At 39.9% G+C, this 19900-nt stretch overlaps 1 protein-coding gene across 1 annotated transcript in view; it reads left to right on the plus strand.

The window, feature by feature from the left end:
• The first annotated feature begins 2053 nt into the window (after nucleotides 1-2053).
• The window catches only part of SLC25A21 (solute carrier family 25 member 21), a 460856-nt gene continuing 443009 nt past the window's right edge, over nucleotides 2054-19900 (plus strand). Inside the window, exon 1 of the mRNA XM_045187980.2 lies at nucleotides 2054-2296. Within this exon, the coding sequence (XP_045043915.1) occupies nucleotides 2227-2296 (70 nt within the window). The 5' untranslated portion in view covers nucleotides 2054-2226. The remainder of the gene's footprint in view (nucleotides 2297-19900) is intronic.

Below are 19900 nucleotides of genomic sequence, written 5' to 3' on the forward strand. Positions count from 1 at the left end.
AACTGCCTTTTGATCCAGTGATCCCATTGCTGGGACTATACCTGAGAATCCTGAAACACTAATTCAAATGAACCTATGCACCCTGGTGTTCATAGTAGTGTTATTTAAAACAGCCAAGTGCAGGAAACAGCCTAAATGCCCATCAGTAAGTAAGTGCATCAAAAAACTGGTACATTTACACAATGGAATACTATGTAGTAGAAAGGAAAAAGGAACTCCTACCCTTCGTAACAGCATGGATGGAACTGGAGAGCCTTATGCTAAGTGAAATAAGACAAAATACCATATGATGAAAGACAAATACCATATGACCTCACCTATAAGTGGAACCTAATCAACAAAACAAACAACTGAGCAAAACAGAACCAGAGAACTGGAAATTAAGAACAAACTGACAGTGACCAGAAGTGGGGGGAGGAGGATAACGGGGAAAAGAAGGGGAAGGGGCAAGCAAGCAAAGGAACAGGAATAGAGGACTCATAGGCACAGACAATGCGGGGGGGATTGACTGTGGGAGTAGGGTGGGGTAGGGGTAGGGCTGAGCAATAGGGAAAAAGGCAGGACAACTGTAACTGAACAATATATTTTTTAAAAATTTCAATTTCATATGGCTCAAAACTAAACATATTTAGTACTACATTCCACGTTTAAAAAGTAATGTAACAATAGGGGCACCAAAGTTTCTCGTTTTCTCTTTCTTATATCATCTCCTGTCTGTTGCAGGTATGGTATGTTTCTAAAATTGGATTTTTTCTTTCAATTTTATTTTCTACTGGTTTCAGTTGTACAGCTAAATGTCAAGATAATCATATACTTGACATAGTGCTCTTTTGCATATTTCTAGAACCCCAAATGGCACCATAGTTATCACCGTATTATTGACTGTATTTCCTGTAGTTTATTTATTTCCCCATGCCTATTTTGTAACTACCAATTTGTGCTTCTCCATCCCTTCAACTCTTTCACCCAGTTTCCCAACCTTCTTCCCCTCTGGTGACCACCAGTTCCTTCTTTACGTCTGAGTCTGTTTCAATTTTGTTTATTTTGTTCTTTCGATTCCACTTATAAGTGAAATTATATAGTATTTGTTTTTCTCTGTCTTATTTCACTGAGCATAATACCCTCCAGGTCCATTAAAATTTTAGAATCTGTTTTTCTCCTGCACAGCATTTGCAAGTTGTGGTTTAAAGATATATAAATTAGTTTTTTTTCTTTTGTCAACTATCCTAAAGGGCTAGTGTAAATAATCTAGCTTTTTATACAGAGAATACACTGGTAGTTCCTTAATGTTCCTTGATTATTTAGGTCAGTGGTTCATCAACAGTCACTAGAGAACTTCTTAAGGTACAGGTTTTTGAGCCCTACATCCAGAGATTCTGGTTCAGTAGGACCGAGTGGGGTCATAAATTTGCATTTCGTACAAACTCCCATATCACTCTGATGCTGCTGGGTCCTAAGATCATACTTTGAGAACCACCGACCTCTGTGGTACAGAAGAGACTTACTTGTAATAAGGCCTCTTTAAAAAAAAAAAAAATTCAGTAAAATAAAACTCAAGTTGATGAGGTATTAGATAATTCCCTTATGCCAAAACTATTTTTATTATAGTGCTTACATTAGCTCTACTGTATGATAATTGTAAACTGGATTTGCTTTGAGTTAGTTTCTGCAAACCACAACTTCCGTGCAAGTAACTCTAAGGAATTTATCCACCTGTCCCATCTCTAGAACTGCGCTGTGTTCTGTCTTGCCAGGAGGAGCAAGGGTCGCCCCAGCTCTGTGGCTGGGACTCTAGGTCAGGGTCATTTCTCCCCTTGCGCTATCAGAGGCAGCACGTCCAGCTTGTCAAACTGCTGGAGGCTCCTGATAGGGGAGCCCCCGGGCGCCAATCTAGGAGACCAAACCCCACCTGCTTCAACCGGCCAACCCAACCCGGTCCGCGAGTCTTTTCTCCTCCCGGGTACCCTCGTGGAGCCGCGGGAGCCACGCGGGGACCAGTAAGAGCCCCTGGGGCAAGTAGGCGGGCAGGTTCGGACCCGCAGGAGATCACGCAGAAATCTGCGCCCGGAACCGCCGCCTCCGAGCAGTCGCGGGATCGCCGCCTCACGGTGAGGCACTCGGCCTGAGGAGCGAGTCGGCCCGGGCTCTCCGGATCAGGAGAAGCTCTGCAGGCCCGGGAGCCCGTCAGTTCAACTCCGCCCGCCGTCGCCCTTGGGCTTCGCGGAGATGACGGCCAAGGCCGAGGTCGGCTTCGTGAAGGAGGCTTCTCGGCAGATCGTGGCTGGTGGTTCCGCTGGTAAGTCCGCTCCCCCGTCGGGGGCCAGTTGCTTTTCATCTTTGCTTGCAAACGTTTCTCAGACAAGTTTTCCAACCGAAGTTTTGCCACCTCCCTCTACATCCCGCGGCGCGGGAGCAGAACGTGAGCCGGCGGAACCGGAGCGGGGAGGGCGGGCGCGGGCGGCGGGTGCGCTGCGGTCACGTCGCCGAGGCGCCCGCGTCGGCCGCTCTCGGGTTCCGCTCCTTCTCGGTTCCTAGCCTGCGCGGCAACGTAGGCGGCCCCAAGGCCTGCGCCTTTGAGGAGGCCTTTTCGCCTGCTGGCTATTTTACGTGAAACCATCCAGCTTCTGTCAGACTTAGCTTTGCTCTCTGTTGTAGCCTCTTTCTTCTGAGTGCATTCAGATCTTGCATAACTCCTACCTCCCTCCTTAAAATGTGTACCTCAGGACTCCGCCGGTCTTCTTACTGCATATGGTGCTAGCTTGGGACTATTTGTGCCTTAAATAGACGTATTAAAATCAAATACTAATGTTAACACATACAAACACCTTTGACAGAATGGGTTCACATTAATTTAGGGAGAGTTATAGTGTGGGGAAAAACATTAGAAAAAAGTCTGTGCTACTAATCATGGAAATAATTACTAAGTGTGGCTACAGAAAGTTATTTGTGAGATTATGTTATGTGAACATATTTTATAAGTTATTAGTTGATTGAAAATTAATCTTATGTACTCTGGTGCATTTTTATTATAAGTATAAAATTATTGTAGAATTCACTCATTACCATATAACAGTGATATAAATGTAGATAGTCTCTTTTATTTTGGTAACTCTAAGAAATCATATTAAGGCAGTGACTAGATGTCTAATGTTTAACTTCCACTAGTAAAATTTACTTTATTTCCAAACAGTTTTGAACTTTTTATAAAAGGAACTACTACAAATTATGACCAGTTTTCGTTATGTCATGAACTACTTACATCTTAGGGGTACTGCAAGCAGCCAGATGCATCACTTACAATCCGTACACTTTCACAAAGATGATATTTTATTAGTATGCAAATCAAGGCATGAATTTATCGTATGTAATTATGCTATGTCTGTCCATTGTTGTGATGTCAGTGGCTCCACGGTCTACTTTTTCAGTTGTTTCCCTGCAGTGATGATGGATCTGCATCAACCTATTCACCGTTTTGGTCACATTCCACAATGTTCAAGACTCTTCAGCTGTCCCTGACTCACCCGATTCAGAGTCCATGACTCTGATCAAAGAAAACTCAGCTGGCCCAATAGGAAAGTGAAGTTAATTGGTGAACATCCTAAACTATTGACAATCACCTGTATATTGGCTTAGATGATCATACCATGTATTAGACACAGCTAAACTCAAGGGATGTTAATAGTTAATCAAACTCTAATCCTACTTACATTGTTTTGTTGGGTGAAAACTATTTGGCACAAATATAATGTGTGATTCCACCATGTTCTTAAAATTGTAACTAATATGAATGAAAATTAGTACATTTATAAGATACATTAAACATAGCATAGTTGATATATACATTTAGTACTATGAAATTATTGATAAATGATGAGAGTAATTTACACTTTCACCACAGTGAAAGAGAGTCATGTTTTCTTCTGCTTGGCCAATAACATTTTCATAAAATTTTATATTTATTGGACTTTAATAAGTTCAGGCTAATCATATTACATATACTACATCAAGGGCCAAAAAAAAATTAACATACAAGAGTTAGAATTTTAATAAATATAAAAAATGCATGGGAATCTCTAGCACTGGAGTTCTGACTGAAACTGTCATCAAATGCAACACCTCTGTGTGTATGTGTGTGTATAATATAATCTTTTGATGGTAAAGGCTAAAAATACATCCTGAATTTCTTAAGAAAAAGCAACTAGGGAGGTTTATTAGAGAAATACTAGGGTATACCACGGAATTCAGGGTCTGGGATGCATTCCTGGAACAGATTGGAATCAGGAGCTGGGGCACTGAGGGGAACTCAGGAAGTGAACTCTTGCCATGTCTTCCTTTTTCTCTTTGTCAAATGATTAAGCATTCCCAGAGCAGTAAGGTGGTGGCTAAAAATGGGGCCACAAGTAGTATTACTACAGGTGTTACTATTGCTTCCTTAAGTTTGCCTGGTAAGGGGTAAATATGCCCAAATGGATTCAGACAGTTCATTACTTACACAGACAACAAACACAAGTAGTTAATGGTGTCAGTTCCCTGTGTCCCTTGTTCCACAGGTAACACCAAATTGAACAGACCAGATGGTAAACGGTATGAGCAGGAGGTCCCTCTGCTATTGGTCTCTCAGAACCACAGCCAAGCAGTTTCACAGACTTCACTGAAGTCTGCAGCTTTACCCTAAGTAGGAGTGAGGTGGAAAGTCTTGTGCTCAAGTGAAACTAGGGAGATTGATGAGAAATGGCCTTGTGGAAGCCTTCCACAAGATAATGGGAGAAACAGCCTCTCAGAAGCTCCTCAGCAGGCTGCTAATCTTCCCTTAGGCTAGAAGAAATCACAGGACATCTGCCAAGACTTGGGTCAGATTGTGGGTAAGCCTTGCCCAGCTGGTCTATGTGGGAATGTGCAAGGTCGTCAGGTGCCACGCTGTGGAGCTATTTCCGTATGCTCTTCTGGTGACTTCATCAGTCTTCTTTCTGCTGTTGTCTGCTCTGGAGTCCACATGGCCGAAGGTGTTCCCTAATAGCTCCTGCACTTACATGCTTCTTGATTTCTGTTCTGTAGAGAGAGCAAGAAGAGACTGACATGCTTTTTCCTAGTGTAAAATCTGAGGAAAGACCCAAAATAACCCAGTATCGGTCAGGGACCCATCTCTTCACCAATTATAGCCAATGCCCATGTGGGCGTTGGGGCGGGGGTGGGATGGGGAACTCAGGTGAGATTTTCTCCAGCGAAGCGGCACACACCATGAGATGGGCAATAGGTGTGTCTTCTAATTACATAAGCCTATCTTTTTTTTTAAAAAGATGGTTTGTAATATTTGCATTTAAAAAACCAAAGAGATTGATGCACTGACAGTTGCTTGGACGATACACATCTAAAGACCGACCTTGAGTTTATAGCTAACTATTATACTTAGATATTATGACCAAAGGCAACTTTTATGTGATGAAAGCTGTGCTCAAAACAAGTCTGTATGTATTGGAGTTTTACAGGCTTCTAGTCTGTATTCTCAGCTTCAAGCAGTAGCCGAAGATTCAGGTGAGAGAATAGAAGCCAATGATGATGGCTTCAGGAAGATCACTAAGGTCTAATACTGTAGAGTGATTAAGGATGAAAATGAGAAGAGGCCATTGGATTGGACCCTTGGTATCAGTGTGATCCAGGGGTAAACAGCAGGGGCATGGTAGCACCTGGAAGTTTGTTAAAAATGTAGGCTCTCAGGCCTCACTCCAGGCCTACTGTATCAGCATCTGCATTTTAGGAAGGTCCCCAAGTCATTGGTTTGTACTTCCAAGTTTTAGAAGTATTGCACTTGACCTTTGAGAAAAGAGAGCCCATAGAGTGGGAGCCAGATCAGAGGGTTGCAAGTTAAATATCTTGGTTTTTATTGCTGACCAGAGAGAGGAGAATGAATTCTGCACGCCTTATTATGTGCCCTCCATTTAGCTTTCAGATTTATTTTCTACCCCTCTCCTGCACATTCCATTTGGTTTCTGCTAAATAAATCTGCTAACCATACTTGAATGTTGCTGTACCTCTCCACCTTTATTCCCAATGCCTGGGATGTCTTCCCCTTGTTTTCTCTACCTATTGAAATCCTATCCATTTTCCAAGGCTTAGCTTGAAAAGCTATCTTCTCCATAAATGTTTCCCAGATGGTCTCTATAGCCCTATCCAGCTTAGCATTCTCATTAACATGTGATTGGTACAAATAATGAAAATGGCTAGCATTTATGGAGTCAACAGTAAATGCCAGACCCAGTTCTAAGCTTTATGTGTATTAACGTTTTCAATCCTTACCACAACTCCAGGATGAAGAAACTGATGTACAGAGGGTCTAATTAACTTGCCTATGGTTGCACAAGCATGCAACCATTTCTACAAAAAATCAGGATAGGGAAGGGACTAGGAAATATTATTCCTATTGACAGACATTTATTGGAAAGATCAAGTCAAGTATGCTATCCCTTATTATCTCTCTATGTCTTACTATTTTACATCCCTTAGAAGAACTTTTATCTACAAATACAATCCTTATAGTCTTTCTGCTATAATACCTTGCTCTTTTCAAATAGTTTCATGTGCGTGGGTACCAATTAGCTTTTAGCCAAAAGAAAACCCTCAGTCCACCCAGGGCCTCTGTGTGCAGTTGGGCAGATGGTTGCCTGCAGAAGGACTCTGGTCACTGGAGCCAGTGGGGACTGAAATCTAGCCCGTGCTCTGATCCACCCTCCGTGTACTCCAGAGCCGAGATGCCTCCACCTAGGGGAGAATGGACACCTTTTTCTCTTTCTCACAGAAGCACCGAATGGATTGGCAGCCAGTCTGACAGCAACACTGACCGAGTCTCCCCAAACTTGCTAGCACTCCCTGGGTCCCTGGGCCTCAACATCCCCTGATCCCACATCATTACACTGGCTGCCCATCATCAGGGCTCCAGAAGGTTTCTCTTTTGTGCACATCTCTTCGTTGAGGCCAGGAGCATGGCTCTACCTGAGACCCTCCCATGCTCCCTAAAGACTAGTTTGGGCTCTTTCCTGTGTTTCCAAAGTTCATGGAATTCTTATCTAATGTCATGTAGGAGCTTTTTAGGCCCACTTAGGTGGTTTTCTCCTTTAGGTTCTCATAGGGCTTTGCACCCCAACTTCAGAATCTCCCAGGGTTTCTGATGAAGTCCTCCTGGACTCCTGAGAGACTCTGTCCTTACCCGGGGTTGTCAGGCTCCTTCCTGAAGGCATGCCTCAGCCCTGTTCACACTGAATCCCTTCCACAGTGGCATTTCTAGGATCCTCCTACTCTTGCCTCTCAGAATCTCATACTTACATTCCTCAAAGTCTGTAAGTTCCGCTCAGTGTTTCCTAGAACATTCCTCCTCTGTATATTACTTACACGATCACCAGGCTGGCAGGATGCTGACTTGCTTCTCCAGCCCTACACTAGTCCCTGGTATCCTGTGGGCACCCTTCCACCGCCCTGGGCATCTTCAGTCACTCCATGGAGAAGTTTTAGTCAAATTGTTCAAAGTATTGTGGAAACAAGTTTTCCACTTTTGCATTAGACAATTGCAAGTCTTTGTGCAGTGTATCTCATTAATCACTTTCAAGGGGGCAAATGAGAAAGTGAAAGGAAAGACCTTTTTGGGGGAAGGGAAACCTGGGATTCATGGACAGGCTTTGGGGAGATGAACTATTGACAGTTTATGTGAAATGTTCATTGCACTGATGGGAGAGAGTCCTAGGCTTTCGATGTAAAAAGGTCACTATAAAGGTATGGGATAATTTTAAATCTCATTTTTTAAACTCCTGATCTTATATGTCTTCTTTTTCACAAGATTTATACCTATTATTACCCTAGTTAAAATGCAGTTAAGAGAAATGCCTTAACAGGCCGTATGTGTACTAGTAGTCCTCTGGATTCTAATTTGGACTAGGTAATAAAAGAGGTGATGCACCGGGGGGTAATCAAGGTTAAAATTTTGATCAAGGAGAATTCTTTCTCAGAATGGGCGCAAAGGGGACACACATGTGATTTGGATAAATGGCACCTTTGGAAATTCAGGATTTGGGAAACTGCAATTGTTTGATAATAAATAGCAGGTTGTAGAAACAGGTGAGCCTTTATGACACATCAAAGGGAGGCTGGAACCCATTATCTGGGTAATTAGGGAGGAAAAATTCCCCTTATTTCTACCATATAGGAGGAAGCAACTCTACTGCTCAAATTAATTATAAAATACCTTTAAGGGATGTGTTTTAATTAAAATGTAGTCTTGTCTCTCTTAGGGAAAAACCTAGATCTCAAAAACATGAATTTAAGAACTGGTAAAATATGAATTTCATAACTACATTTCAAAGAATTTCTCATTTTACTGTCCTTAACTGAAAGACATTTAAAAAGCATAAGTATAGTATATGTGTACGTGATTCAGTTGACATAAAACAACTTCTACACAACGTTTGAGGAACACCTCGTTAAAGCAGCCCTTTCTCACTTTCCTTCCCCTGTAAACCCTCCCCCCCCCCCCCCCCCCGTTCTTGACTTTGACATCTCAGAGCAATAAGAACCTGGTGTTTTAGGTACACCACAGTAGGTATTCAGAAAGGTTTGTTGACTATATTAATGAACAAATACCAGAAGCACAAGTCACAGAATATTCTTCTTCGGGTTCTTGTCATTAGACAACTGATACTTGCAACAATACAATATTTTTTTCATTGTAATCTAAGTGAAAAAAAATTACCTTCAGGTCTAAAATCTCTTCCATTTTCTGAGAGGCCCATGATAATTAAAAAAATTATGTATCATTTTTCATTCCAGGACCCCAAACTTAAAAGAGATGAACAAATCATTTTCATCATTCTGATTAAAGTAGGTGGTATCTTCAAATGGCAACGGTTGAAACCACATTAAGGGTTTTCTGCAAGATTCTTAATTGTTCTAGATTTTAACTGATTTTTCTTACCTATTGTCTTTTCCTTTTCCTTTTAAATTATTGTGTTTATGGAAATTATTTCCATACTTTTAAGTAATCATGGCTTATGCTCATTGTGAGTATTATGTTAAGTCTGTATCATTTATTCATTCATCTATTCCTCACCTGAGGATATGCGTATAGATTTGAAAGATAGAGAAGGGGAGGGACGGAAGAAGGGAAGAAGGGAAGGAGGGAGAGAATGGGAGAGACACTGATTGGTTGCCTCCTGTATGCACCCTGACTGGAGATCGAACCCACAACATTTCGGTGTGCAGGACCATGTTCCCACCAACTGAGCCGCTTGGCCAGGGCAGCTCTGCAGCTTTTGATTGTTATTCATAGTCCTTGTGTTAGTTTGTGAGGGCTGTTTGTCCCACAAACCGGGTGGCTTATGACGACAGGACTTACTGTGTCACAGTTCTGGAGACTGCAAGTCTGAAATCAAGGTGCGGCACGGCTGGTTCCTCCTGGAGGCCCCAAGGGAGGATCTGTTCCATGCCTCTCTTCTCGCTCCGCTCCTGGCAGTGGTCAACAATACTTGTGTTCTTTGGCCGTTGTCACATGGCTCTCTCCCCCTACTTGTCTCTGTCTCTGTGCCCAAACACTCGTCTTCTTAGAGGACACCACTCATTGGATTAGGGCCCACTGTACCCCAGTATGACCTCATCTTAACCTGATTACTTCTGTAAAGACACTATTTCCAAGTAAGGTCATATTCTCAGATCCCAGAGGTTAGGAATTTGAACATATCTTTTTTGGGGACACATTTCAACCCACAACAGGCATTCAGTTGTATTTTTCTCTTCACATTGTGTTTCTCAAATTCATGTCACCTATCTCTAGATGTGGCCTTGCATTTGTTTTCATTTCAATGTAAAACTTTGTGAAAAGTTTCTCACTCAGTTTTCAACCTATTGTAATTGGCATATCTGACTTTACCTTTCTGCTGAAACTATTAACTACTGATTCTCATTCCTAATTTTACCGATTATTTCTTGAATTTCACATCTCTGGCCAATTTTTCTCTTTAAAGTTGTCTGTGCTATTGATTTTTACCCCTTTCTTCACATCTCATCACTTAAAAAAAATCCTCACTGAGGATAGGCTTGTTGATTTTAGAGAGAGAGGAAGATTTAGCACCTTAACCAGGGATCAAATCCACAACCTTGATATGTGCACAGGCCGGGAACAGAACCCTCGGCCTTTTGGTGTGTAGGATGGCACTCCAACCAACTGAGCCACCCAGCCAGGACTCTCCCCACTTTTTTATTGTTCCTCTTTTTCCCTTTCCTTAAAAACTGATGTTCTGCTTCCAGTCAAGACGTCAGTATAGGTAAATGTAGTACTCAGAAACACAACCACATCTAAATTATAACTAAACTACAGAATAGCCATTCAGAAGTGCCTGAGTTCTGGAGGAATGGAAGTCCTTTAACTAGAAAATTAAAGAATAAGCCATATCCAGAGTAGTGGGAGAGGTGAAGACCACCACGGGTCTGGCTGGCCCCACATGCGCATGTGGTGGTTAAAAGTTGGGAGGGCTATCTGGGCTGAAGAGGTTGCCTCTGAAGAGCAAGAGCTCCAGCATCATCAGCATTGCCGCCCCTCCCCCCCCAGCCAGGATTCCAGTGTTGGGAAAAGAAGCCCCCATAACTTCTGGCTGTGAAAACCAGTGGAGACTGTGGCTGAGACAGAGGGCTTCTGGAGTCCCAGGTGTTCCTCTTAAAGGGCCCACACATGGACTTACTTGGACTCATTCCCTTTGAGCTCCAGCACTAGGGCAGTACCTTGAAAGGAACCAGATATATGTGGGTAGGAATTGAATTGTCCAGCTTTATGGTGAGGGCTGCAGGGGCAGCTTTCTCCCAGACAGAAGTGTGGACAGAGACCATTGTTCCTTTTCTGAGTTGTCCCTCTGTAGGTGCAGGCCAGGCCATATCTGAGTCTCCATCAACTTAATACCGTTAGCTCCACCCTGGTGATTCTCTGAGACCCAGTCCCACCCACCTTGCTGTCTACAAGAGACTCACTTCAGGTCAAAAGACATATACAGACTAAAAATGAAAAGATGGAAAAACATATTTCATGAAAGCGGAAACAAACAGACAAAAATGCTGGGCAGAAACACTTATATCAGACAAAGGCTATAACAATAAGCAAAGAAGGACCCAGAAATTCCATTTCTTGGTATTTATCTGAAGAAACCCAAAATACTACATTGAAAAGACATATGCATCCCTATGTTCATTGCAGCATTATTTACAATAGCCAAGACATGGGAGCAACTTAAGTGTCCATCAACAGATAAATGAATAAAGAAAAAGTGGGGCACATATACAGTGGAACATGATTCAGCCATTAAAAGAAGGAAATCTTGCCATCAGAACGATATGGATTGTGCCGAGTGAACTAAGTCAGAAAATGACAAATGCCATAAGATTTCACTTTAATGTGGAATCTAAAAAGCAAGATAAATGAACAAACAAAATAGAAACAGACTCATATATGGAGAGAACATTTTGATGGTTGCCAAATAGGAGAGGGTTTGGGAGGATGGGTGAAAAAGTTAAAGAAGTACAAATTGGTAGTTACAGAATAGTCATGGGGATGTAAAGTACAGCATAGGGAATATAGTATAACATTGTAATAACTGTATATGGTGCCAGATGGGTATTAGTTTTATTGAAGTGAAGACTTCCTAAGTTATATAAATGTCTAATCGGTGGGCTGTACACCTGAAGCTAATATAATATTGTATATAAACTGTAATTGAAAAATAAATTTAAAAAATTATGTTCTGTGGGGTTCTAAAGTGTTCTGTCGTACACCCTCTGTTATTTCCCTGAACAAGCCCATCTGCTCTCTGGTTTCAGCATTACCCATTTGCAGATAACTCTTGGGTCCCTATACTCAACCCCTCTGTGCCCTGCAGACAAGTTTCTAACTTACACAGTAAAACAATATGCAATCAAGAGTCACATGGACTCTGACAATTTTCAAAAATATGTCAGAGATAAATTTTGAGACTGATATTAGACCCTCAAATACCATTTTGTCTTTTTATATAGTTGTACTCATCCTTATTTTGAGTTCAGCCTTTCTCATTCATTCTTTTTGTTATCTTAAGAAGTTACACATGAATTTCTCTGGGTGTTTGTTTGGGTTAGGTGGACCCTACATAATTATCTAGTCATTAATTTTTATAAGACAAATGGGAAACTGTAAGATAAGTCTTAAGTACTGACATTTATTGAATAATTACTATGGTCAAAGCACCTTACTTTGCCTAGATCATTGATATTAATTTGTAATTTCTTGAGGGTGAAGAAACTGAAGCTCAGAAAAATTAAATAACTTGCTCAAGGCCAGTGACAGAGCAGGGGCTCAAAATCTCTTTGCTTTCGAAGCTTGTACTGCTACGCACTACCCTATCCTGCCTCATAGTGGGCAGAAAGAGATATCAGGTTGGCAGCCACATACAGAGTATCACCTTCAGAAGGCCTCTTGTCTTTCTGGTTGGGTTAAGTATTGTAGGTGCTCTGAAACTCGAGTATTGATGAACAAACAGGGTCTGCTCTTGATGAAACAGGACCTTTCTTGTTTTAGCCAGATCTTTAAATGCTAGACATAGCACAAGCCTGAAATTCTCCATGTTACCCAGCAGGGGGCCCGTCAGCATCAATGGGCTACCCCTTTTCTGCCAACTCCTACAGGCAATTGATTAGGAATGAACTGAGTCTCAATCCTCAGGTAATTGGTAATCAAATCCTTATGTAACTAGGCAAGACACCAGAATGACTCACTGGAGTGAGAACAACTCCAAATCAGAGTGGACAAACAAGGGAATTTAAGTTGCATAAAATGGTGTCTTGAGCCTTTTTGTTTACATGAACCTTGTAGCTTTAGGTTAGATGCAAAGGTGAGTTTGGTCGAATGTCTATAAAAGCTAGAATGGACTTTTGTAAGAGGGAGATATAACTTTGGAGAAAGAATATAAAATATATATTTCAATAGAATTGGATGACACCCAAAATAGAATTGTGGCCCAAAGTTTTACAGAGAGAGATTGAAAGAGAGAAGAGAGATGTCATTATGCTAAATTTTGGGAAAGTTATGAATATTTATGGATCATCAAGTGTACCAAAATCAGAGAAATACAATTATGGGAAACATTACTTTTTATTATTGTTGCTGTGGCTGTTGTTGTTATTGTCATTATTATTCTGGTGAATAATTATAGAGATCGATTAAAACATTTGGTTTTTAAAAAACCTTTATTTATTGATTTTAGAGTATGAAAGGTGTCAGGGAGGGAGGAGGGGAGGGAGGAGGGGGAGGGGGAGAGAAAGAGAAAGAGAGAGAGAGAGAAAAAAAATATTGTTTTGTTGTTCAACTTACTTATGCATTCATTTGTTGATTCTTTTATGTGCCTTGACCGGGGATTGAACCTGCAACCTTGGAGAATAGGGATGATGTTCTAACCAACTGAGTTACCTGGCCAGGACCTAAATACATTTTGAAATAAATTACAGACACTCCTCCAGATATTCAAGAATGAGCAGTGTTATTTTGTAGTTTTTTCCTAGGGCAATACATTTGCTTGGCTAGTGTAAAAACGGTGGGCAATCACATCCCAAAGAACACCATTCAGTGCTTGTGCATACCTATAGATGGCGCTGTCTTACTACAATTTTGGTGATTTGCTAAAAAGAGAAAAGAAAAAGGCTTTCTGCAGACAGATGTAAAAGTGTGTTAACCTTTTATTTAGATTCCATTACTGTGAAACATTTGGAACAGGTGCCTTGCATAGATCATGGAAGATTATACATTTGGAAAATATAGAGGACTGTACTTTTGCAACTGATCTTTTTATAATCATGATTCTTATTTATATATGGAAAATAGGTTTATGTATCTAAGTAAGAGAAATGGAAGAAACCATGTTGCTATAAAATTTATTTTCTCTGTGGTGGTCTTGCTTTTGTAATTAAAGTAGAGTCCTGGATCAAATAAAAATTTTTGATAAGCTTAGCATGCATATTGTATTAATTACTTGTAGGTTTTGGAGATTACCTTGTGAAATGAAACGCCTAGATTACATAATTTTGTCCCTATAAATTTTCAGTATTAGAATGTATGTTGCACTAATAGTAAATTACGAGCTTCTGTGAGAAGGATCTAGAGTGCCAAATGTATAGTTCTTTTTGTATTTGTCCGAGGCAGCAACTCGTAATGCTACTTCTTGTTTTACTCTAGTGAGCTTTAACATAAGAAAGTGAGTGAGATGTGAAGAAAAATTTTTTATTAAACAAAAGTTCCAAACAGTATTTTTTAAAAAAGATAAATATAATACATATTGTATTTTGGAGTTAATGGGAAATACCTGGTCCTTGCTCCTGTCAATGAACTTTTAACCACAAGATGGCAGTATAACTTTCCCATGTCTTAAAACATTAAAAAAAAAAAAAAAGATTACTAAAACAAATTATTTCTTTCTCTCTTAATGAGAAACCTATACAGCTACAAAATTTAGGAAATTTATAAAGAGGATGAATGAAAGTATTTGATGTAATAAATGCTGAGACTCTTTAGAGAATTTTTTCATTGAATAATTTTAGTTGCACTAAGAAAGCATTTATTTTATATTAAGTTGGAAGTAGGAATGTGATGGTATCACAATTGAAAGACATATCGGCATCTTTTACAGAGCAATATAGTCTCATGGCTTCCTAATTGAGCACCAAGAAATAAGATTTTTTAAGAACTGTTTCCTTCATGTTTGCATGGCAATCTGCATTGGCCTATGACTTCTACTCTTTGCAGCATGAATATGCTGGAGATTGGGAGGTCAACAGGGAAGCAAAGAGGGGAAATAAAAGAAAGAAAAGTAGAGACCCTAGCACCTAAGTTTTCTTTTAAAGCAGTGGTAGTAATGTCTATGCCACCCTTGCTGGATTTACATATTCCATAGTTTAGAAATGTATTATTTGTTCATTCAATAGTGGGTATTTAAATAGCCATTATCCAGTATTATGTATATTTATAATACTTTCATTGGTATGCTTACATACGAGGTAGTATTATGTTTCACTCTACACGGATGCTTTTCACAATTTAAAAATTTGTTGTGACTCATTTAAAAGATTACACTGGATTTATTTCTTGTTTTTCAAATCTTGAGACGTGAGTCCCTTTCAGTGGAAGACCAAGTCTTATTTATTTTTTATCTCCACGAGTAGCACACAGTTTAGATTAAGTAGTCACTCACTAAATCTGTTTTTATTCAAATCGCATTTACCACAAAACAATACAATTCTATTGAGACCTATTTTGCTTATGTGCCATAAATGTGGAGGAGGCTGAGCATCTTATTTTGCTGATTGTGAAGGGAATGTTCCTTGTAGGAGTGATAACTCACAGAGTAGCACTGAAAATAAAACTTTTATTTTTTGACCTAAGGTGTATCTCAATGCGAATAGTACTATGCTTAACAGTATGATTTGCTTTGTAGAATGGAATATAAGCATATAACCAATATGAGATGTACAGTTGCTGCTTGTGTGCAGCCCTACACAGAAATATTTTATATTATAAACTCAAAAAGGATGTCTATTACTTTCCATGATTTATGGAAGTTAGAAATGGACAGCAAGTGTTTTTGTGGGCAAGTTAAATTTTTTAAAAAACATTCTTGTATAGAGAAAAAAACATGTAAGGCAACTCTATAAGAAAAAATAAGAAATGCAATTACCTTGGGTATGGAGAAAGAGTATGGTTTCATGTAATGCCGTGAGTGTGTAAGTCATGTTCCAGAAATCTGTAGTTTTAGGTTAGTTATTTGCAATCAGGGTGCATTTCCTCCTAGGACAATGTTATGTAATTTATGGGTGAGCCACAAAAATCTTATTTTTTAAACTTGTACTAAGTGTGAAATACTACTAATAGGAGCCCTGGAGCCCAGGGCGTTTAAGACCCTTAAGCCCACCTCTAGGATCCTGTGCCCTTCTGAGGTTTACTTCCCTGGAGATGCCCAGGAGTGTAAGCAGTAGGGAATTAGATGGAGCCGCTCATATAGGCAGATACCCTGGTGTCTTTTCTCTGGCAACAAGATGAGAATGTGCCAGAAGCCAAGAGGAAAAGGGTGTAAGCAGGACCAGGAGGGCCATTTGAATGGGGCCTCACATTCCCAGAGGACATCATAGATTTTGACATTTCTTTCGAATAAAACCAGACATAAACTCATTGCCTTTGTCATTGCAATTGGGTGTTAAAGGCATTAATATGTAAAATGTAGCTATCAAAAATGAAGTACATTTTAATAAGTCTGTTAGTTGGCATTTCTTTTTTGCATACTGAGAGTCTTAGTAAACAGAAGCATCTTAGGTCTCTTTCAACCTCTGAGAGACTCGGGTCCTAAGGGACAAGGGTAAATGGATTCCAGAGGTTCTCACTCCATCTGTTCCTGGCACATATTTGTGCAATGAATAAATGGGTGGGTGGGTGAGTAGATGTATGTATGTATGTTGAATAGTCAGGCAGCAGAGGAGAACCAAAGGGGAAGTGCGAACCAAAAAAGCGTAATAAAGGAGGCTTCAAGGTTGGAGAAAATGGGTGTTGCAGTGGTCACTAGTATGTATAGGTCGTCAGCAGATTAACTATTTCTGCATTGGAAAATGTCTGCTTCTTGGTTATGATTTGTGCAGTTTATATGAATTTAGGTATTCTTGCATTTGAATAAACATAAGGGAAGTCACACTTTTAATACATATATTTTATTAGCATTGTTTTTACATTCTGTTAAGCTATAACACTGACCTGTTTTTTAAATGTAAGAAAGCATAATATTAATTGTTAAATAAAGTCGATGTAGAATAATGACAGATGTGAAAACATGCTCTTCCTATTTCTATTGGCAAACAATAAGCTCCCTGAGGATACAAATCACGGTCTGTTTGGTGCTCTGCTGTATCCCCGATGCCCAACACAGAGCCTGGCATGGGGTAGATACTCAAGAAAATTTTGTTGAATGAACAGATAAGATGACTGAATGGATGTCCATTTTATTTTGGTTTTAAATGCTAATTTTAAAAACTTTAAACCTTTCGTCAAGGTACTAGAGCATGTAGTGAGTCCTAAGTGATCCGAGGGAGTTGGTACAGTTCCGCAACCCCCCCCGCCCCGTGCCTAATGCATGTCATTGCTGCTCACCTGCCACCAAATTTAGACATTGACCCAGAAACCACACACTGTCCCAGATGTCCTATTCCTTTCACTCCTGATAGCTGCAAGGGGAGAGAAAGGAAGTCCGAAGGGTCTTAGTGTTTGTGCTGTGATCGCTCGAAATAGGAGTCAATCTTGGAGGGACTTTAATGCACAGTACCTAAATTCCCATTGATTCTGCAAGCTTGCATCGTACATGTCTTCCTGAGTCTTGACTAGGCATGGATGTAGACCTGTATCTTCCCAATACCTGGTTTCCTAGGAATGACGATAAGATGCATAGACTGTTAAGTTGCTCATTGTTTGGAGGTAGGTTTATTTTCTCAAGTTCAGAGGTCACTGTGTTAGTCATATTTATTTAAGTCAATCTTTCTACTTGCCCCACACTCCCTCAGGAATAGCTGAGTCACTTCCACATGTGTTGCAGACACAGAGAGGAGCATGTAGTCACATGACAGTGTACTTCTTCAGTGGGGTCACAGCAACATAATCTTAATTTTCTCTTCTGGTTTATGAAGTTCCTACTCTGGTGTCCCAAGGAGTTATTTCATTCATTCGTGTGTGTGTGTGTGTGGAAAAAAACTATATATATATATATATATATATATATATATATATATATATATACAGGGTGGGCAAAAGTAAGTTTATTGATGACAAAAAAGAACTCTCTGCCAAAGTGTGCTTGAGTGTAGCAAGCAGACTACAAGAACGTGGAGGTAATGAAGGTCAGCAATTTGAGCGCTTACACGAATGGACCTAAGTGCGCCGTGCCATTGTGACACTCTTTTGAGTTAATAAAGCTATTTTAATAATCACAACCTGCATGTCTTTTTCCAACTGTAAACCTACTTTTGCCCACCCCTACCTCATTTTTGTTTCCAGATCTTTGTTTTGGAATTACATAGCTTTCCAGAAATAGTTCCATAGGTGGCAAACTTTTGAGTACGTTTATGGGAGCTAAGCAATGAAATAGGTACAAATGAGATCGACAAAGAAGAAAATATGACACACTATCAAGAGGCATCCATGCTTTCATGGTGAGTTTTACCTTGCAAAGAGAGTAGAGGTCATCCAGGGAGGGGTGTGCTGAGGGGATCCTGATGCTTTACCTGGCATCGCATTCTGACTCTGACACTCACTAGGTGTGTTACCTTGTGCAGGCAGGTTCACATTCTGTGCCTCATCCATAAACTAGAGATACATTGCGATCTACTTGATAAGGTTGTTGGATGGATCAGTTGGGTTGATACACATAAAGTGCTCGTAGCTGTGCCCAGCACTCAGTAAGTTTAGTTACTATTAACGGAGAGGGAAAAACGTAGAGGTATTTAGGCATATTCCAAACATTTAAAAATATCTTCATAGATGAGTGATACATTATATGAACATATGCTAACTATAATTCTGTTCTACAATTAAACTGTATATTTTGTTTGCCTTCTAGAAACCTAATCTTATTTTTGCTTAATTCTAATTTGGGGTGGTAGAGTTTTGTTTTGTTCTTAAACCTGGATATCATTAATGTAATAGTTTTCACCAGATGTAGTGGTCTTTCCATTTCCAAAACAGAGTCATTAGGCTGCTTCTGGAAATTTCCTTTTCAATATTCTGTAGAGAGTCTATAGGAGTGATTCTCAATTCACATCCCATGGGTCACCCTATCAAATAACTTGGGTCACTACCTTCACCCAAGACCTATTTTGTTTAAAAGTGAAAGACATTTACATTTTTGTAGATATTTGATTATATTTGTCATTCATAGTAACTTTTGGGATCTTAAAATTGTGGAGTATTATTTGGAGCAAATTTTATCAAGCATTATTAACCAAGACAAGTAATAAAGATCTTGTCCTTAATTTAGTTATTTCAGTATCCCACCCCAGCTATAAAGAGACCACCTAATTGACAACTGCTGATTTATAGTTTAACTAGGGTCTGTCAGCCATTTTCCCAGGATTTGAAGGCAAAATCATTACCCAAGCCTGTAATTAACTGTCTCTCCTTTCTCATTAGTTTCTGTATTTTTTTCTAACCCCTCAACTCCGTGGTTCAGTGTTCTCACTCGGGACTGTCCACCATGGTGTCCCGTACTTTTCTGACTTGTCAATAGCTGTTTAATCTGGTTTTTTAATACTCTTATTTTATTCTAGGAAAACTTTATTGTAGGAGTCACTAAATCAATAAATTTGACTAATTGTCCTTTATTCTATGGGATAGGCCTCAAACAGTGCCTTTTCCTACAAAAAGTTTAAGTTCTGATGATCCAATAAGCAAAAAGGTTTTGAGCCACCTACAAACTAGACCAGTCCTGTCTGCCTCATTGCCCCAAATGCTGGGGAAAGTGCAGCAAGTGTCTCTGATGGAACCCGAGCATCCGACCCTTGCCGCTAGTGCTTATAGAATCACCAGTCACACGCCTTCTTGTCTTTTCATTCTGGTTTCTCCCAAACAAACAACACGCACACAAACAACTGCATGCACAAGCAAACAAACATATACATCAAAATACCTTCTAGCTGGACTTCAAGCTGCTGACCTGTTACTTACATGCTGACATTATTATGTGATGGTGTATACAATTTGCTTCTCGGAAATAGTTTTTGAATTAGTTCTCCCCAATGTCCATGAATTCATTCAGAAAACATTTCTTAAGTGTCTTGTGATAACACATGCGTGTGGCTGATCTGATTTTACCCATGAGGAATGTAC

The sequence above is a fragment of the Desmodus rotundus genome, chromosome 7, assembly GCF_022682495.2.
Source record: "Desmodus rotundus isolate HL8 chromosome 7, HLdesRot8A.1, whole genome shotgun sequence".
NCBI lineage: Eukaryota > Metazoa > Chordata > Mammalia > Chiroptera > Phyllostomidae > Desmodus > Desmodus rotundus.